This window comes from Aythya fuligula, chromosome Z (genome assembly GCF_009819795.1).
Source record: "Aythya fuligula isolate bAytFul2 chromosome Z, bAytFul2.pri, whole genome shotgun sequence".
NCBI lineage: Eukaryota > Metazoa > Chordata > Aves > Anseriformes > Anatidae > Aythya > Aythya fuligula.
In genome coordinates this window covers 18,317,775-18,337,934 of record NC_045593.1, presented here as the reverse complement: position 1 = coordinate 18,337,934, position 20,160 = coordinate 18,317,775, and the positions used below count along the sequence as shown (strand labels likewise).

Here is a 20,160-nt window from a genome sequence, read left to right as displayed (position 1 = left end):
AAAAGGTATGCTTAGTATGAAGAAGCAGCAGAAGTTATCTTTTCCACAATACTCTATTCACTGTAGAGAAGGTTACCAGAACTCAGCTCTCTTATTTCTCTAACCATTAATTATTACATAAAGTTGACCTCTCCTCTTTAAAAAATAAGGCCAAGTGTGTTTCTAGCTCTGAATATCTGCTTTGAGAGTCACATCTTCCTGAGATTACTAGTTGATATTCAAGATCAAAAGATCAGTCAGGGCTCTTCATCTGACTTACTAACCCCCTCTCAGAGTGCAGACCTACTATTTTTTTTTTTTTCACTCAAATTCAACATATGCAGATTATAAGGCTACCTAGTTTAGCACTATTCATTCTAGGCCAACAGTAAGGGCTCAGTCTTTTAAACTGAGTAATAACAACGCTCAACAACCATTGGTGTCAGTTTGAGTACACGTCTTTTAAACAGGTGTTATACAGTAATTTGACATTTTTAAAGGGATGTTCTTCACTTATTTGCACCATTTGACACTGGTAACACTCATAGGTATTTTTATGAAGGATAAAAGTATTCAGGAGATTCCACCCTTCACAAAAATGGCTTATAATGTGTTACATTGTCAGAAGTAGGATGCCCTCCTCAACTAAGGTTTGGCTTGTAAGCTTTCTACAAATAAACCTAACAAAGATAAAAACTGAAGGATCACAAAAAACACCTAATTTTTTTTTTTTTTTTTTTTATGTTGAAGCTGACTCCAACACAGAGTAAGAAGGAAAAACCTCACTAGAATTGCCACAAAAAAATTACTCTCAGCAGCATCTGATAAAGTGAACTTTCTCTTTAAAAACTAAACAGTAATTACATAAAATTAACCTGTCAGTTCACCCTAGTACAGTAAAGAGAGTGAAATCAAACATCAAATCCTGAACTACTCCTGTTCCTTACATACTTAAAAGGCCAGTGGGAGCTCCTTGGTCTCCCTCCCCTCCTCTCTCCAGGAACAAGCTGTAAAGTGGTTAAAGTCCAAAATTGAGTAGCAGAACTCTGGGCATACTGAATTCATCACACCAGCAGTGGCATGACTTGAATGAAAAGGCAAACAAGTTTAGACAAAATACTGTGGCTTTACATGTCTGTAGCTACTAACTTTATGGGCTTTTGCTTTGTGGCAAACTTAAAAGCTCTTGGTGCTGTCACCATATAATCCTTTGAAATATGGCAAGTCTCATTTTTTGTTTTACTTTAGAAAATAGACTTTGGGAGATCAATCCCTCAAAACTGCAGCAGGGAGCATGTTTAAAGTGTTTGACTTGTATTCGCAATTAGAACAGAAGGCGACACAAACATGTAAACTGATTTTCCAAATTTTATATTTTCTATCCAGACTACCAAAAGGCAACTGTCAAAATATCTTAACAATTCCATTATAAATGCTTTCATTAGGATCAAGTAATGTTTATTTTTAAAATGAGTCTAGCAATGATATGAAATACTACCAATTACTGAACTGTTGCAACACACACAAGAAACACCTCCTGACGGACTGGCATTTCTGACTGCTGAAGCTCGAACCACAGTTTCAGAAGGAAATAGCTTCAAGTCTTCTTATTTGAGCTGGCAAACTGCTTTGTTTAACCTTTTTTTTTTTTTTTACATGCAGTAAAAGTTTGGTGGGACTTCAATGCCTTGTATGTAATGCCTCCAAGCTTGCCTTTTATAGACCTGTACAAGTGTATTATCCTTTACATCTGTATTTTAACAAACACGTTTCTATTGAGAAAATGTACGAATATTCCCCAATATTTAATTTTCCCTTCTGAAATAATCTGGATCCTGCTACACTGATAGATTCTGGTTTAGTTAGCAATCAAATACCTCTACATTTGCAAGCTTGAAAATATTACAAAAACTTTTTTTTTCTTTTTTAAAAAGATATTATTTAACACAGCAACTTGTATGTCCATTATGGATTTTATGCTTCAGATTTACAGGTTTGTGAATTGCTTATGAATTCTCTGTGATTAAATACTATACTAACTACCATTATAGACGTATTACATTTTCTCTTTTGAAGCCTCCACACCAAAAACCCATAAAAACACTACATATTAGTGCATACAGAACACTACTTAAAAAAAAAAAAAAAAAAACAACAAACATTATTAAAAACCAGCAAATGCTATATATATGAGGTAACTGTGGTAAAGAAATGCCTAGACTTGTTCACCTAGATGAAAACAAAACCAATAACCCAGATAAATCCTAAGCTCCTTCAAGCCATGGTTTTTTGGGAACTTGTTTGGCTCCAAATCAAAGTTATTTTACTACTAATAATAGGATTCATCCCATAAAAAATCTTTTCAAGGTGAAAACTAAAACCTGCCTACTTTCAGAAACTAAAATATCTACATGATGTTGCTAGCTCTTCACACTTTGATTCATTATAGCTAAAGTTTCCATGCCTTCTGGGAATCTAGCAATTGTTTATTGATATCTTCCCCATTTTAAAGCTGGCAATTGAACAGACAGTTGTTAGGACAATGAGTTTCTGGTTTCTGAAGCCCAAGTTGTCCTGACATAAAATCACTGTTTTTGCTTGCTGTAGACATGTAAGGTACTGTAGCATAGCTGAGCTGTTGCCAAAGATATGGAATAAAAAGGCTTGGCATCTATCACATACTTGACACCTAAAGAGCACAGAAGCTCTAAAATTCCTATTCCCTGTAGGCGCACTCTTAGTCTAGACAAACTGATTTCTCACACTTTTAAAATGCATTACAACACTCTATTGTGATCATTTCATCCACACAGCTCCAGCTAGTGACAGAAGAACCTGTCCTTTAAGCGACATTTCAATGGGCTAAAGCTCCCGCTCCAAGATTCCATTAAAACAATATAATACTTGAAAAGAACTGTGCTGCACTGGGTTGAACTCTCTACTGTGTCTTCAGAGCTTTGTTCTGAGTTCAAGTTTTCATTGAAACTACCTGTGAACCAACTTTCCAAAACAATGATGTTTTTGACAGCTAGTTTCACACTACTATCTTTTCCTCCTTTTTAAGTGTTCTTTACTGAATTTTGCTCCATTAGCATATAAAAATATTAGTGAGGTGTTCAGCATTACAAATTCTAAATAATAAGGTGATAACATAAAAGACTTTGGATTTGAACTGTATAACTTTGCAGTACTAAAAATTAACAATTCTGCTTCATGTTTTTAATGCATGCTATCATCTAGAAGATGAATTCTGACCGTTTCGTTTTTGGATTATTTATCTATACGGTGTTTCTTTTTTAATAGTAATTTCAATTTTTTTAATAACCATTTGTGGAAATTTGGTTCTTGAAATAAGCTCAGAGAGATGAAGCATTTATTTAAGCAGCAGAAATAACATCAGATTGCTTACAAACCAAGAAGAGTTTGTGTCTTTATTACAACTTACACTACTTAAGAACACTTGTCATGCTGGAAAGGCTGGTAAAGCTGTCCTGGAAGAAGTAATAAAAATGATGGAAGTGCTACATAGGGGGGGAGAAAAACTCATACACAGGCAGAGTCAATGAAAGCAGGATTCAGCATAAAGATAACTTTTAAAGGAAAGGAAAATTTCTTGTAGTGCTCCACTAATAACACAAACTCCAAAGGAGACAAGGAACTGAACTCTGTAATTCCAGGCAAAGACAGAAACGATAGAAAATATCTCTGAAAATAAGTATTTTTGAATGGATGAGTCAGGTGTTCGTAAAGGTATCATATTTCAGCTCTGACATTTCTCCCCATGCATAGGCAAAAACTGTACATAACTCCTATCAACTATACTGTTTAGCATCCCCCTCTTTTTTTTTTTTTTTTTTTTTTAAATAAAGGAAACCGGGAACAAGCAATGGGAAGTTGATGTCAAAACACAGAAAAACCTCCCAGCAAGCTTCCCGCAACCACCCAGGATTTAGAGTCTTGCTAGCCGCTCTCTTTTCAATGCGAGAATTTCACACATTTCAATGACCATTATGACTTCAAAGAATCAAATTTTCATCATTGTCCGTCATCTGCCGGTTGATTTGTATAAAGGAGTTCTTCTGCATGCACTCCGGACAAAGGGCTCCTTACTTTCGTGGCTATATATCAAGTTTAAAAGTTCTGTTTGTGACAGTTGTGTCTGTGGTAAATTAGGGTAACACTGAAGGAGTGCAGCTGCTCGGCAGGAACCTCCTTTTTGGCATCATTTCACTTAAATAAAAACTGAATAATTAGCTTCTGCCTTTATTAAACCGCAAAAATGCCACTGGCCTTAGTAATTACTTCCGGTTGCCCCACCTACTTAACCTCAACAGTTTACACTTGTTAGAAAGGAGGGAAAGGAGAAGTTTTCTGTACTTTACAGGAGTTCACAGCAGCTTGCTTACTTCCGCACCCCCAACCTGTTTTACCAGCCTAAGTTCATGAAGTTTTGCTATAAATTCACGTTTCACATCGCAATACACTTTCTGTACGAGCTGCTGTATCAAAGCACAAACCGGCTTGCACAATACCCACCAAATAGCAGCTGTGAAAGAGGCTTTTTATTTGGTGGGCTCAGCTGCTTAGGCTGGAACTCAGGATGAGGATATTTACATTTTTACATTTCACTACATTGTTTTTGAAATACGTGCAAGAGAACAAAGTCTACTATGCAAATCATGAATGGAAAAATGGAGCAGAATGAACTCAACATGGTCAGACAACATTTATCTAACAGCTACAGACATAACAAGGGAAAAAAGCATATTTGCCCTTAGGAAAGTCTGTATCACACAGAATACAGCTTTCTTTCAGGCTTCACAATCTTTCTGCATTATCACAGTAATCTGTGAACATGTGTTACCCGTACTATGTTCTCCCATCTAACCACACTGCAGAACAATTAATAAAAAAGTTGAAAAGCAGTGAAAGAACCACATGAAAACAAACAAATAGAAAACCAAACACCATAAACATGAGGCAGAATTCAATAATAACAAAGATGGCAAGAATGCTTTTAAAGAAAATCTCTTTACATAGACAGTTTTGCAGAAAACACGGAAGAAAAACTGGGTATAGAGAGAAGAACATGCCAAGAAGTGGGTCTAACAGAAGCAGAAATTGTCACACTGCTGGAATCATCATAAGTTCGTTTAATACTTTTAAATCTACACACTGACATTATGGAAAGGAGGAGTCAGTTTCCAAAACAGTTCCACAGGTGATGGGACTTCTGAAAATCCCACGTGTGTTGTACAAATTTGAATGTGACTTCATAACAATGAGTAGAAAACTTCCCCCTCACCAACCCATCTTTCAATTCTTGAAGCACTTTATTTATAAGCTCTGTTACATTCCCAAACTGTGTATTCACATTTTGTGTCCTGCCAGAGTAATAGAAAAATTGTATTTACAGACGTGATTAATGCTAAAATTTACGTTAAAAGCTGCTGAGTTGTACTTTTGTGAGTTTAAACCATAATGCTTAAAATAAAGACAGAAGTATGACATTTAGCATGTCATGGTACCCTGAAAAACCTCAAAGCAGAGTGGAATTTTTCTTGACAAACCATAATGCATGACAAAAATGCAGAAAATACCCACCATTCAGCCTGTACTTTTTTGATGGACAGGTAAACAACATTTCAGAAACTTAAAAATAAAGTATTCAAAACAAAGTCCCACTTCCAGCATAAACTGCTATTTCATGCTTAGCATAGGTTTCTTGGCCAAGAAAGAATCAAAGGGCAAGACAAAAGCTATTATTTAATTATTAAGAATGCATTTTTTTCCTGTAACAGTACCTCTTAGTTTTACAAATGTTGTCTGAGTAAATGTCACGAAACTAAAGAAAACAGAAATCAAGTATCTGATTTTACATTTCACAGTTAGTCTATAACATACATGACTGTAATTAAGAAAATCATTATTAGACAGGAGTACAGGTGATCAGGGGAGGAAAACTGGAAAAAGAATATATTTCTATGAAATATATTGATATTGTTACTGTTAGCCCTCTAAGAGGCTTCAGAGTGTCATGACATTCTTTAGATTGAGGAAATTATAAACCACGTGCTTATCTTTAATGAGGCAGGAAAAAAGCCTCTTGAGTTATTTATAGCATATATTGTAAACTACTTTTTCTCACAACAAAGTAAGATTTAGATAGCACGTATTACCTAGAACTCATTCAAAGCATATGTAAAAGCAAACCTTATGCTTCCACACACACAAGTGGCTGGCTCCTTTACTGTCACTACCTGTAAGGCATTTAAAAATACATGTGTTCCTAGAGTCAATCCTCAGATTAATAAAAGGGCAAAAAAATAAGAAAACAGAGGAGTTTTTAGACCATAAACCTTCAAATAAAAGGAAAGGCACTTTTAGTTTACCTGCATTTAAAAAAGCTTCCAGTGTGTAAGTAGTTTTGACAATGGACAACCAAATCCCCAGTCAGCAGCTCAGTGACATTAGGAATACTTTCTGTACTTTTTGTGTGTTTCTGATGCTATTTTAGTGAAGTCCTTATTTTTAACATTCATTAAAAGTTACCTGTATTTATGTGTGTGTATTTACAAAATAAATCGTAAGCATATGACCTAAGTATATTTCATAAAGTTTCTGTTTTCTAGAAATTCCATGATGAACAGGGAAATGAATGGTTCTGCCTGCTTTGGGCCTATCTGAAAACCCTACAAAACCTCACATTAAGAAATTTTCCAAATAAGGCCCTGGTAGATTTCCAAATAAGGCCCTGGTAGAGCCCCCAGATACTCACACCGCTTGTTTTATCATCTCCAGCCTTTGGAAGGGACAGGGTCCATCTAGTATGTGTAAGATGTGTGGTCAGTGTACCTTCTCCAGTTTTTTTGTGGAAAAGCTCACAGTTCAAGCTGCAAAAGACTCAAGGGAACACAGCATTCAGAGGCTGACAGTGAACTGGGACACTACTTACACATAAGCTGTGCAATTGCTGCAGTGATGCAGAACACCTGTGCTTTTATTGAGACAATTCATAATCTAGACAGCAAAAAGCTGAGCTGTTGAGTTCAAATTTGGATACATGGCAAAATTTCAAGACTTGGTAACTCTAGTAAGATTTCTTATGATGAAGTTGTAAGTAACATCATCACTACAGTATATGAAACAGCTACTGTGGATTCAGTTTAAGTAGCTATCAATCAGCCAAAGCTGGTAGCTAGAGCACAGAATGCTACAATATTTTGAAAGAACTCCACTACTGTGCATTCCAGTGTTCTTTTCCTTTCACCTCCCAACTACCTATTTACTCTGTCATTAGGGGTAATTGTGGAACGCTGTTTAACTTGAAGGGTTAAAATCTTACAAGCTATTTAGGCTTTTATTAAAAAAATATCTTCATCAAAGATGGGGGAAGGGTGGAGCAAAAAGTAGCATTTTCAAGTTTAATTTGACAATACTGCCACAGTACTGCATGGTCTGCTACTAAGAACAATATCCTGAAATTCTGAGTTCATGTAAACCGATGCCTGCCTCCATTGTGATGCATGTTCTCTATTCTCTACATCTCCTTTATAATTAAAGTGATTTCTTTAACAGATCTTTGTCACAAAGTAGCCAGTGGTATGAGGCACATGGGAGAAAAACAGAAAGCACAAATCCCCAATCAAGAAATGCAAATTTAGAGCAAGATCACTGCCGGTGCATGCTTTTTAGAAGTTGCATTTAAGAAGTTACAAGGAAGCGGGACTGTTAAAAGCTGTCCCTAATGCGAGATGCAATGCTTCTATGTAATATGCACGGACTTGAAAGCGGGTGCTAAATAGTGTACACGATTTCCATACACAGCAGGTAGTGAAGCAAGAAAAGAAGAGACACAGTTACCCTCGTTAAAGAGATGCACAATAGAGAACTGTTATGCAGTGTTAGCATACTGAAGGTCTATGCATCAGGGATGCTGTGGCTATTAACAGCTTAAATGTTCACTGTATTTTGTTAATTAGTGCACACAGCTTTTAAGCCTTCCATGTGTTTTAGGAGGATCTTTTCTAACAGTAACACATTCATTATTCCCTGGTAGGTTCATGAGGCCTCAACTGTTTAATCATAATCCATAAATACGTGGCTGCATTCCACTGGACAAAAGCTATTTCTTTAAATTTACCTATATGGCTAAAATGGAAGCTTTCTACTATCTCTGTAAAAAGCAGAATCACAAATAGAATGTGTTAAGTGTTATTTTACAAGCTGTTTTTAGCTTGCTCTATCTAGACGTTTGTTGCTGCAATTTGTGCTTTGGCTTTTATATACTTGGCCTTAAAGGTTACTTACAGGACAGAAACCATGGTCTTGTACTTTCTAATATAATAGAGAGACCTGTCATGAAGATAAAAAACTAGGTATTCAAATTCAGTAATTCAACTTGATCCACTACAGCTTTCCTTTTCGGTTTTCTATTACTGTGGGGAAAAAAATCAAAGGAGACTACAATGCACTATTATGTTTACTAAACAGTGATAAAATAGTAAGAAATTGTTTTGGAAACAGACATTACAGAAGATGTTATTCAACTTCTGACTTATCAGACAGCTAGAATTATTTGACCCAAGAATGCTTTCAAATGGAGTAGGCATGGTGGCAAAAATGTGGTCACTTAAGAAAGAATAAAAAACAGAAGAATAAAGAATAAAATTATATAAGCTAATAGTTAACAGGATGAAAATTATTTCCCCATCAAGCAAAGATTTTCCTTTACACAAAATATAAATGGATGGGCTTTATGGAATGAATAGCACTGAGTATGTCAAGACCAAACAAGAGATTGAGAACTTCCCTACAATGCATGCAAGACTTCACAACACAAGAACTAAAAAACGCTGTGGTCTGAACATCGGTTGCTCTCTCCATGGTCCATGTCCTCACTTAACACAGTTTAACATTCCTGATTTGAGAAAGCAACCCCTAAAGTAATTCAAAGGCACACAACAAGCTGTTCTGGAAGAACATCGTTTTCCATTTCATCATTGATCATCTTAGTAGAAATTTGTAGTTGTCAAAAAGCACCAAGCTCTTCTGCAGTATGCCCAATCCTATGGGATTACTGGGCTGCAACTTTCCCTTTCAGACAAGGAAAGCTTTTTCTTTCTGACTAATACGACAATTCAGCTTGAACTTCAAGACTAGAAACCGCTTTCAAGTCTGTACATAGAATTTTCTCAGACAGTAAGCAAAATATGTGTCTTATCTATCTGAATTTGGATTTACTACATAAACGAGGAAAGAGACATTTTAGTGGACAGAAAAACAAGGTCTCTACAAGGACTTGTTTATTCACTACTCCTCACAAGACAAAAAGAATTCATGTCATCTACAGAAATATTCAATAACAGGGGATACTAACTTTAGCATTCTAGACAAGGCCAGGATAACGGCATTGTTTATGAGAACATGAAAGTATGACCTAGTCTTTAAAAATCAGAAATACAAAACAAAACTGTTCCAAAAATGAAGTTAGTTCTTACTCCTCTTGATTACTAGACTGTATCAACAGCTTTTATTCTTTCTAGCAGATTAGAAACACTGCTTACAAAACCAAACAAGTATTTGCATGTTGAATAACCCCTTGGAAACCAGACAAACTAAACATGATATACTCCTTTTATTTTTCTGAACAGCCACTGTAGCAAGCACTTCAGAACAAGTATTCCTTGATAGAAAATAAAAATACTGTGCAATGAAACAAAAAAATCGCCTGCATACTCTTCAAGCTGACATATTCTTTGACCCAGTGCTTGCAGACTAAAGCCTTGAAATTTTTGCACAAGAATGCTGCATGAAGGAAGTCCAGACAAAACAGACACTCGAGATGTTAGGAGGTTGTGTAAGCTCAATCTCAGTCACTCCTCCTTCCAATACCCAGCAGAGACAGCACTACCATCCACCAGAAGAAAAGGCTCTCAGAGGAAGAAATCCAAATCATTTACCCTATCCTAAAACTAAACGAACGTATACAGGGATAAGCATGCAACTGCAGCTCATTGATAGAACTATGCAGCACTTCACATACGGTTCAGGGTCATGTGCAAAATGTAAAGTTTTCTGTATTTTAAAAAAAATAAATATATATATATATATATACACACACATCCTGAGCTTTTGTTTACTTAAAAGCTCTTAAAAGAGGCTAAGTGTGAGGACAATTCCTGTAGTTTCTATAAGTGTTCAGAAGGAACAGGAGGCTGCTTCATCTTGAGGAGTAACTTGTTGCCTGCAGACATTCTTACAGAAAGCTGTCTATCAGTATCCAGCCAGCCAGGTTTTCCAAACCATTGCAAGCTTCATCAAACTACAATTGCTTACAAAAACAAGTTGTAGCAAGCAGTACAGGCAAAACTAAGATAGGATATTCCAATTATTTAATTACAAAACATACTGAATTAGCAGTGCTGAAAATGTGTAAGTGGCTAGATAATCTGTAGCTCCACACACACCCCCTACACCTGAGCTTGTACTGTACTGAAGACCAAATGCAACTACCAGTCAAAACTACAAAAGAAACTGACATGTGATTTAAACTGAGTATCACTGTTTAGAAATAAACAGTGCTCTGGTAGACACACCAGCATGGTGTAAGCAAAGTGAGAAGGATTATCACCATCCCCAAAACCATTAAAACCTTTAAATATTAAACATCACATCAACAGCTTGACAAAATCATCCAAGACAGTCTTTTTCTCCCCAGGGCAGAATTTGTTAATCTTCACTGAAAAAAAAGGAAATAGAAAAATGTTTTTAAAGATAAAGTTTTCCAGTAAAAAATGCACACACACAATTTTTACTGATCCTAAAAAGAGTAAAAGTGTTTAACTCAGCTTAAGTCCACACTTAAATTAGACATAATTCAAGTAGATGAGTACGTATTTTTACTTGCAAACACGTAAAGTTTTGAATATTTCATTTATATTGAAAGAATTTATTTAATTTTGAAGTACTTCTAGAATGTGACTTAATATCTTAAACATCTTCTGCAATGGCAACTAATACCATTCAAGTGTCAAACATCACAGCTACAGATGACTAAATGTAAACTAAACACAATGCATTGAATATGAAGCGAAACAAGACAAAACACACCGTATTAAACATTTTCTATACCAGCACCAAACCACTCTTCATCCATCCTGAATCCCGAGTACAATATAGAATTCAAATAACCTGCCCACCTGCTTATGTGACACAACTGTGATGGAATAAAGTACCTCTTCAAGCTACGGGACATACACAAGGCCATTTTGGCCAAAGTATAAGGCACACAAAATTTATTGAAGTTACATTCTTCATCTAAAGAGGAACACTATCCTAAACTGAATTCTTTATGGTAACCAGTTGAATAAATATTGCAGTTAGAGAGGATTAAATGAAGAAAAGATTATTCTAAATTTTTTCATCCTGTTAAAATGCTTTATGAACAGCTTCAACTAACCCTCAAGGAATCACCCACAAGGGGTTAACAGAATTTTGGAAAACCAAAACATAGAATATCCATGATACCCTTATTATCTAACACAGTGGTAATGCTTGGAGAATTCTTGGCTGAATAGTAGTTTCAAGAAAAGGAAATCTAGTAAGCCTGTCTTTAATAAATGGATGCTTTGCCAAGTATTTCTCTTCACTGAGTTGCAAAAACAGCTCCTATAAGCAGTCCTCAAATGCAATGTCTCACTGTCTTGCACGTAACTTTATGACACATTACTGCCTTGTTTTTCAGAGTGCAGTATATTGTATACTCTTGGTTCTTGGGAAAGGCTGATAGGAACAATCACACTTCAAAGAGCATGTTAAAGCTTGATTTGCTGTGTCCTTTGTTTCACAGCACTGTAGACTATCAGATTGATATCCAAAGAAGTTTCATCATTCCAGGCTATTTTTCACTTGTTTGTATATTTTATTTTGAGCTGCAGTATTATCCCTGTTTATTATAATATACATACAGTCCACACTTCACTCTTCAAACTGAGATCATACAATTTCACTACATCCCAAGCCTCGCCAAAACTGGGATTTGGATGAAGGTGAACAAACTATGACTCAATCCTGAAAACACCGTGTGATGTTTGCTAATACTGCAGTCTTGTAGAAAAAATGGACTGGAGTGTTTCCTCAATTAGTTATTGAAAGTCCATGCATACTTTTTTTCCCCGAAGAGGTTTGTGTTCCGAGAACCCTACTAATACTGCTACTCCTGGATTATCCCGTAGTAAACACTTACAACAGACACTAACTGTTGTTACCTATGGACAGCCAAGAGGAAGCTGCTAAGACTCTTGATCCCCATTTCACAATAGTTACTAAACAGTTTTGGCCTAGGCTGATGCAGAATGCAGCACTGACTGCTAGTCATGAACATGATCTGAAAAGTATGAACTGCTCATCTCCAAAAAAGGGTCAGATTTTCTGTGCCAAATTCAACATATACTGCAGCATGCAAGGTATCGTCAATGACAGCTACATGCAAGTTTGTCTACAGTCAGAAGAAAACTGTCCCTCTATTGATTTTCAGAACTGAGACTTCTAAACTACTGCTGAAAAAGCTTAATTAACAGTATTGACAAAGTTTAGCAGTTTCAGGACAGCAGCTGAAGTGTCAATAGCATTATTGTGGTTAGCCTGCCATGCTTGTGATATAGCCTACACGTTCCCAAATGCTGCAAAAATCACTTTAGTACCATGTCAAATGCACTTGATACTGCTGTTCTCAAATGCTTAATTCTGTGTAGCAACCCATCCTATTTCATCTTGGCCTAATGCAGAATAAAAACATCTGTGAGATGGCTGCAACTAATATCTGATGCTTAACCACTGTTCCAATGTTTCTAGCATCTCCCCAGTGATCAAACTCTACAACTGTGCTTGCATTCATTTTTGCTTTGTGTCACTACATATGTGTTACTTACTGATGGAGTATCCTACTTTTGAGATGCATGAGATATCTTCTGCCACTTACTCTAATTTCAAAATACTCTTGCAACACTTAACCATTACAGAAAAGTTATTTTAGTGGCAAATATTTGGGGAGAATTTGGTATGGCACCTGCCCTATGCAGACAGCTACTCCACAAGTGTGTCTAGCCTCTACAGACTCCATGCTAGACAACCACAATGCAGCGTCACCTGTGCTGACTGGGAACCTGCTTAAAGCACGTACGCTGGACTTCTTCTAGCTAAAACCAATAGCGCCGTAATTATAACGACTGAAACAAATCATGGTAATTTTGAAGAGTTTTATCCCAGTTTTAGGCAAAACCACCGAAGCCTGATGTAACAATCATGAACACTAAGTTATTCCATACACACAAACAGTTAAGCTGTTTGTAACATTACCTGAGGGAGATATGCTGCCAGCAGCCTTTGTCCTCTATAGCCCAAATTTCCTAACACAAGCAGGGTCTTGAGAGACTACTTTTCACCCAGCTATTTGTCCAGACTCTTGGAATATGACCTAATCGGTGGCCAGAGATTCAAAATATGATGCAAGAACTGTATTTTTGTTTAGCTTTGTTCAATTTGTATTACTTTCTTTGGATTTAAGTGTCCATAAAATAAGTTTTACTCAACATTCACAGAAAACGACTAGTACTTGTGACAAAAACATCATTTCTTGCATTAGTTATATACAAGTGGAGCATTTAACTCCTTTTACATTTAAAAGTCCCACTTTCTTCTGACATCCACAATATAGTGTTTAGACCACCTTCATTTTTCACTATTTCATTAGAGCTCATTCTTCTGTTGTATTCAACACATGCTGGGCTGTAGCAAGAAGGCAACTGACTACTGCTTAATAATTCAGTGTTACAATACTCTTCCCCCTCCTCATTTGAGTTTACCAAGACAAGGAATGTTTTAGTACTTTCAGATTCAAACTGGACTTCAGGTAATTCAAAGGAATCCACATTGATCAAGTTCTAGCAAGTGTACACACACATAGGAATACAAGGCCCATAGAAGTACTGAGAACTCAATTACAACAGGCAATTAGACTCTTTTAATAACCATAATAATGTTACTATATATATTAACCTTGCAAGCATCTACTCATGAAGGAGTTCAGTTTCAAAATAAAGAGTTTTAAAAGGAATACAGAAAATAGATAACCCCAACCCATTTTCCACCTGTTCTTGCTGCTCCTTTCTGATGTGCACAGAAAAGCCACCTGTAAGGTGATGTCAGACTATATCTAAATATACACATTAAACCGTATAAATGTTATTCTAATTTGACATCATTTTGTTTCAGGCCTCATGAGAGTCTGGGGAAAAGGATTTGTGCATCTAGAATGCGTGCCTACATGCACAGTACTGTAGGAAAATACTATTCAGTCTGACATTTAACTTAATGCTGGAAAGAACTGAGAATAAAAAGATCATTTAGTTTATATGTACCAAAAGCTGACAAGCAAACAGTAGTATTGAGCAAAATGATTCAATGGCTGCTAGTATCAGATCTGAAAAAAAAAAAGAAAGCAAACCAACAACTACGTAAACAGTGCCTTCAACTTGATGAGAACACATAATGACATTAGAAATAGCCACCTCATTTACGATTCATTTACATTAGCACTGAGAGAACAGAACAGTTGTATTTTGAATTAGCATCACTAACTCAACTGAAGGGATAAACTCTCATAGTTAGACAGGGAAATGAAAAACCCTGACTTAGAATAATGTACATTTAAATACAAAACAGAAGATAGAAGAGTGTTTATTTTGCAGGTCTGTCTTTGCACTGCAGTCTCTTTCAGACCTATGTATCTATCCATCACCTGAGGTTACATTAGGGAAATGTGACACTGTAAATTCAGGCATTATCAAAATGTTTAGACATTTTTTTTTAGTATTACAGAACAGTGCTAGAATAAACAAACACAACTCATAATATGTTTAGGGAAATGTGGGTCTATTGAGTTGGTGCATCTTATTTATGTAGTGACTCATGAACTCTTATACATTAAATGAAATTTCCTGAATCCCAAACTATGAAATTAGGTAAGCAAATAACCACCCTCACTGAAATACAGTATTATTTTTCTTCCCTTATTTGTGAACCTGACATGGTATTACTAATTTTTAAATTAAAAAAAAAAATAAAAAAAAGTATATAAGAAAGCTGAATGCACAGGCAGGTAAAAAAAAAAAAATCTCTCTACATCTGTGTTAGAAAACGTTAGAAATAAAAGCCCTAAGGAGTTGCTATAATAGGTGCATTTTTTCCTAATAATCTGTTAATGTTGAGCTGTCTCCACCAGTAGTTATCATTACAAATGTTCAATTTATAAATACAAATCCCAAATATTTCCTCTTGTTCTTAAGTAGTTAACATAGCTTCAGGGATACAAGAGAGCAGATAAATATGAACTGTCTGGTACATATGATGGGATTTTTTTTTTTTTTCCTGAGGATTCAAAAGCAGTATGAAAACCAATGAAAAGCATGCTTTTGCTGTGACGCATTCCCTCCAGAAGTCTTACAAAAATTATACTATTGAATAATGTAAACATAAGTGTCAGGTTGCATCTAGAGTAACAGACCACACATTATGGAAGAACTTACAAGAAAAGATTGCCAAATTTCTGATCTGCTACTGATTAGCAGAAGAATGTTATGCATTTGTTCCTAGTTGTAATATAACCTTCATGCATATTCAAAAGCTAGAGTATATGTACATAGTAACAATAACCTTGCATGCTTCTTTACACACTCTCTTTAGTAATATGGGTCCTAATGATGATAATTTTAGGAAGCTGGCAAATCCTGTATGATTTCACTACAGAGAAAAATATCCAGATTTCAAAAACAGCAAATTTGTTATAAGTTACAGCTCATACTAGTCCTTGACCACAATGCAATAATAAACAAGGTACTCATCATTTTATATTGCTTAATACTTGGAATGCCATATTTCCTTCACATACTTGTTTTACTAATGCTGCTTTTTAAAAAATGTATGAAGGATTTTTGCTTTGTAGTTCACATTTGTATGGCTTTCCTAGAAGAGTGGAGAATACCATACTGAATGCCTATTGTGCAGAAATAACCCTGAAGGCTGTATCATAGCAGTATGCAGTAGAAAACCCTTACCAATTTTTCATCAACTGTGATGAGTTGCGTGTCTCGAGTTTGGTTCTGTGCCAGCCGCCATGTGGAAGTGCTCAGTGACCTGCAGTGCAAGACTTGAAGTTAAAAAATGATTCATGCAATGAGAAAATAGAGGCAGACAAATCTTACATAAACAAGTTACTTTAACAATATCCGTCTTGTAAAAAAAAATGGAAGAGGGAGAGATGAGGGCACAAAAATCCTTTTTCTCCCCAATTAGTTCTGTCTGCTGAGTTTTTGGCAGACTCCCACTTAGCAGTTCACAACAGGCTGCACTTTATGTCAGCCTACAGGCTCTCTGTCACAGAGAGACTGCCAGTGGCAAGGACTGTACTGCTCTATATGAATGTACAGTAGCTGGTTTGTCACGAACAGACAGAAAAATACAAGGCTGCTGCAAGCATTCTGGAACTCTGATCCTTAAAATGATGGCATCAGAGGAAAAAAATCTTAAACCTCTTTGTAATGGGAAAGCTCCAGTTCTAGGCTTCAACAACAGAATATTAACTTTTTTTTTTTTTTTTAAGGAAAAAAAAACAATAAACTGATAATTCAAACACATTTTTTTTTTTATCTCTGAGTGGGCAAAGCTCACAATTATTTTGCTGCACTCCTGAATCAGTACGGGCCAGCTTATTAGCTTCCAAGAAATATGATTAATCTTTCTGCATAATTGCTAAACCTGCGAAGTGAAGATGGAAATATGGAACCCAATCCCCCATCACTGAATTGAGAAACAAAATTTGTCATCAATTTGCATTATGTCACTGATGTCAGGATAAGGCCTTTTGAGTGCAAATCATCTTTTAGCAAAATAACTCAACAGCAAGTGAAACAAGCTAGAAAGCACAATTCTCTGAGCTAGTAGTGTGCTTCACATTTAATTAAGGTCACTTTAAACAAATGAGGTACAATAGTGCAAGAATACAAATAACTGAACAGTAAGAGGGGCTAAGCCACTTTAGTTTCAACTGTTCTTCAGATTACCAGACTTGGGAAACAACACATACTTGCAAATGCAAATGAACTTTCTCTATGGGATGCTTACAACTGTACTTCTAGTAATTTAATACTACTGATAACATTTACATCTCTTTTGAGGAAACCATCCACAATTGCCTCCACAAAAAACCCCACAGCTTTTGAAGCAGAATTCCAAGACACTAAAAAAATCTGCAATACTATCAAAATTCAATGTCCCCCCACTTCACATTCAATAATTTGAAGGGCATATTGGGATGAGGTAACTTGCACGCAGTCATTCAAAACCTGAAAAATTACAACCGTGTACTTTACATAGCATTTTACAAGGCCAATGAGAACACGGAAGGTGTAGCCAGGGGAAAAGTCCCTATAATGTATGCATCCACCTGCATCTTCTAGTCTTAAATCCCTCTCCAATTTTTGTGGATTCTGGTGAAAATGCACTTCATAGACTCACAGAACCACAGAATGATCTAGGTTGGAAAAGACCTTCAGGATTATCAAGTCTAGCCATCAACCAGAACTACTGAGTCCCATCACTAAACCATGTCCCTCAGTGTCCCCACATCTGTGTCCCATCCCTAAACCATGTCCCTCTGTGCCACATTTGAAGATACTAAGTTGATCTCTTGGAAAAAGCCAGTCATAATTCCACATAACAAAAGAATAGCTGTACTGGATTTAACACATTAACTAAATGAGCATTCAATTTTCAGACAATACTGGCATGGTAAAGTTTTGAGGATGTAAAACCTACACTAGAAAGAAATTCAAAGTCGGTGACTATCAAGTAAGCCACAAAAATCTTACAGATCTACACAAATGGAAGAAAGTTCAGTCCAGTAATATCTCAAATGCAGATTCCCACCAATCTATACCTCTAACATAGAATACATGCTATTAAATTATCTTTGATTTGAAAATAGCAACAACAAAAAGCCTCCATGTCAGGAAAAATGAACTCAAAGCACAAAGTTTATAGAATCACTCCACTTTCTGATATGGACAGACACGTATCTGAAATGACAAAATTTGCCTGCAAGTGTACTTTGAAGTAATAGTTCTGGCAGAAGCCAGGGAGTGCAAGAATTTCACATCTAAATGATAACTACTTTGTTAGCTCAAAAGCTCTGTTTCAGAGAACAACACAGCTGTCATTTTTTAATTTGGACATATCGAACAAGTATGTCATGCAAACAGGATACAACTATAACTGCAATATACTATAAAGATGCTTTTAGATAGTCCTTCTTCAAAACCATGCCCAATATGAAGTTATCCTAAAAGTTTCTTAACAGGAGTATTACGTGAGTTCCAGTGGGAAGCAGCTGAAAGCGCACAACATTAAACAAGGCAAAACACCGTGATGGGAAAATAAGTTTCTTCCTCCATCCCAGGAATTTTAGTATCAAAATAGTATTCCACGGTTATTCTAGAACACCATGTGATATGGTATTCACTATGTTATTTAATGTATGGCCAAAGAATATTGGCCCATACAATCAAATCGGTCCTTTCCGGATAGAAAATAATCTGATATAAATCAAGAAGTTCTCAGAACCTTGCTCTGTGAAAAGGTCTGATGAACATGTGAAGGGTTTATGGAAGCCAGGACTGGAGTAATTAGGCTGATCAGAATCACACATTATCCTTGTAATATAGATGCAACTTGAACAAAATGTAATGTATTTCATGCCATGCCCTTCCAAACTTATTTCCACTCGGCGTTATGTCACCTGACATCCTTATTATTCAGGTGATTGTTCATTTTGGAAATTTCTGCCTTTTTGGAAAAAAATAAACGTTAACAGGAAACTACTGATACTGGTAAAACTCCCATCAGATTAAAGGTGGGCAAAACCACATACAGAAGGAGCTAATTTATTTGCACAAGGTGTCTCCGTCAGATGGGATGAATTGGAAGGCTGTCTGTGATGTTTTAGCTCTTCTTCTTCAAAAGCAGACAGACAGTTTGCTAGCCTAAGTCAATTTCTGCTCCTCTTCATCATTTTTCAAAGGCCATTTCACTTGACTACAGGATTTTTGAAAAAGCTCACCTGCCACTGGAATTTGCAACCTTTTTTCCTTAAATACGCAGACTTCTGTCCAGCCCCAGCTTACAGTGAGTTGGAACTTTCTGTAAGTACTCCATGTTTGAAAACTGGTTGAAAATGGGCATTTGGACTAGACTAAGAATCTGGAGTCCATGGAGGTCTCTCCGTGTAAGACAACATAAAATAGCAGCTTTGCTTTAATGATGACACACTATTGACACTGCCATTTGTTGCATCTCTCATAGGGAAGTACCCTGGAGCTTTCCTATGTAGCAGCAACTTTGAAATATCATGTGATCTGAAATATTATTATTTGAAAGTTAATAGAAAGCGTTACTTGACTCCCAGAGCACTTGTTTCATTTTCAACAAGTTTCATTCATTGCATGCTTGTCCCTAGTGTCAGACACTTAATCACAAAATCACAGAATATCCTGAGCTTGAAGGAGACCCACAAGGATCATCAAGTCCCACTCCTGGCTCTGCACAGGACCACCCAAAAACCAGGCCATGTGCCTGAGAGTGTTGTCCAAATGCTTCTTGATCTCCAGCAGCTTGGTGCTGTGACCACTGCCTTGGGGAGCCTGTCCCAGTGTCCGACCCCCCTCTGGGTGCAGACCCTTTCCCTAACCCCCAGCCTGACCCTCCCCTGTCCCAGCTCCATGCCGTTCCCTCGGGTCCTGTCGCTGTCCCCAGAGAGCAGAGCTCAGTGCCTGCCCCTCCGCTCCCCTTGTGAAGGAGCTGCAGGCTGCCATGAGGCCTCCCCTCAGCCTGCTCTGCTCTCGGCTGAACAAAGGGACCTCAGCTGCTCCTCATACATCTTGCCATGTAGACCCTTTGCCATGTTTGTAGCCCTCCTTTGGATACTCTGTAATAATATAATACCCTTTTTATATTGTAGTGCCATAAACTGCACACAGTGCTGGAGGTGAGGCAGCAGCAGCACAAAGCAGAGTGGGACAATCCCTTCCCTCGACCGGCTAGCCGTGCTGTGCCCGACGCACCCTAGGG

General features: G+C 36.8%; 1 protein-coding gene across 1 annotated transcript in view; it reads right to left on the bottom strand.

Annotated features, from left to right (window-relative positions):
• The window catches only part of NDUFS4 (NADH:ubiquinone oxidoreductase subunit S4), a 47,305-nt gene that overhangs the window by 8,142 nt on the left and 19,003 nt on the right, over positions 1–20,160 (bottom strand). The window contains exon 2 of the mRNA XM_032205962.1: positions 16,095–16,173. Within this exon, the coding sequence (XP_032061853.1) occupies positions 16,095–16,173 (79 nt within the window). The remainder of the gene's footprint in view (positions 1–16,094; positions 16,174–20,160) is intronic.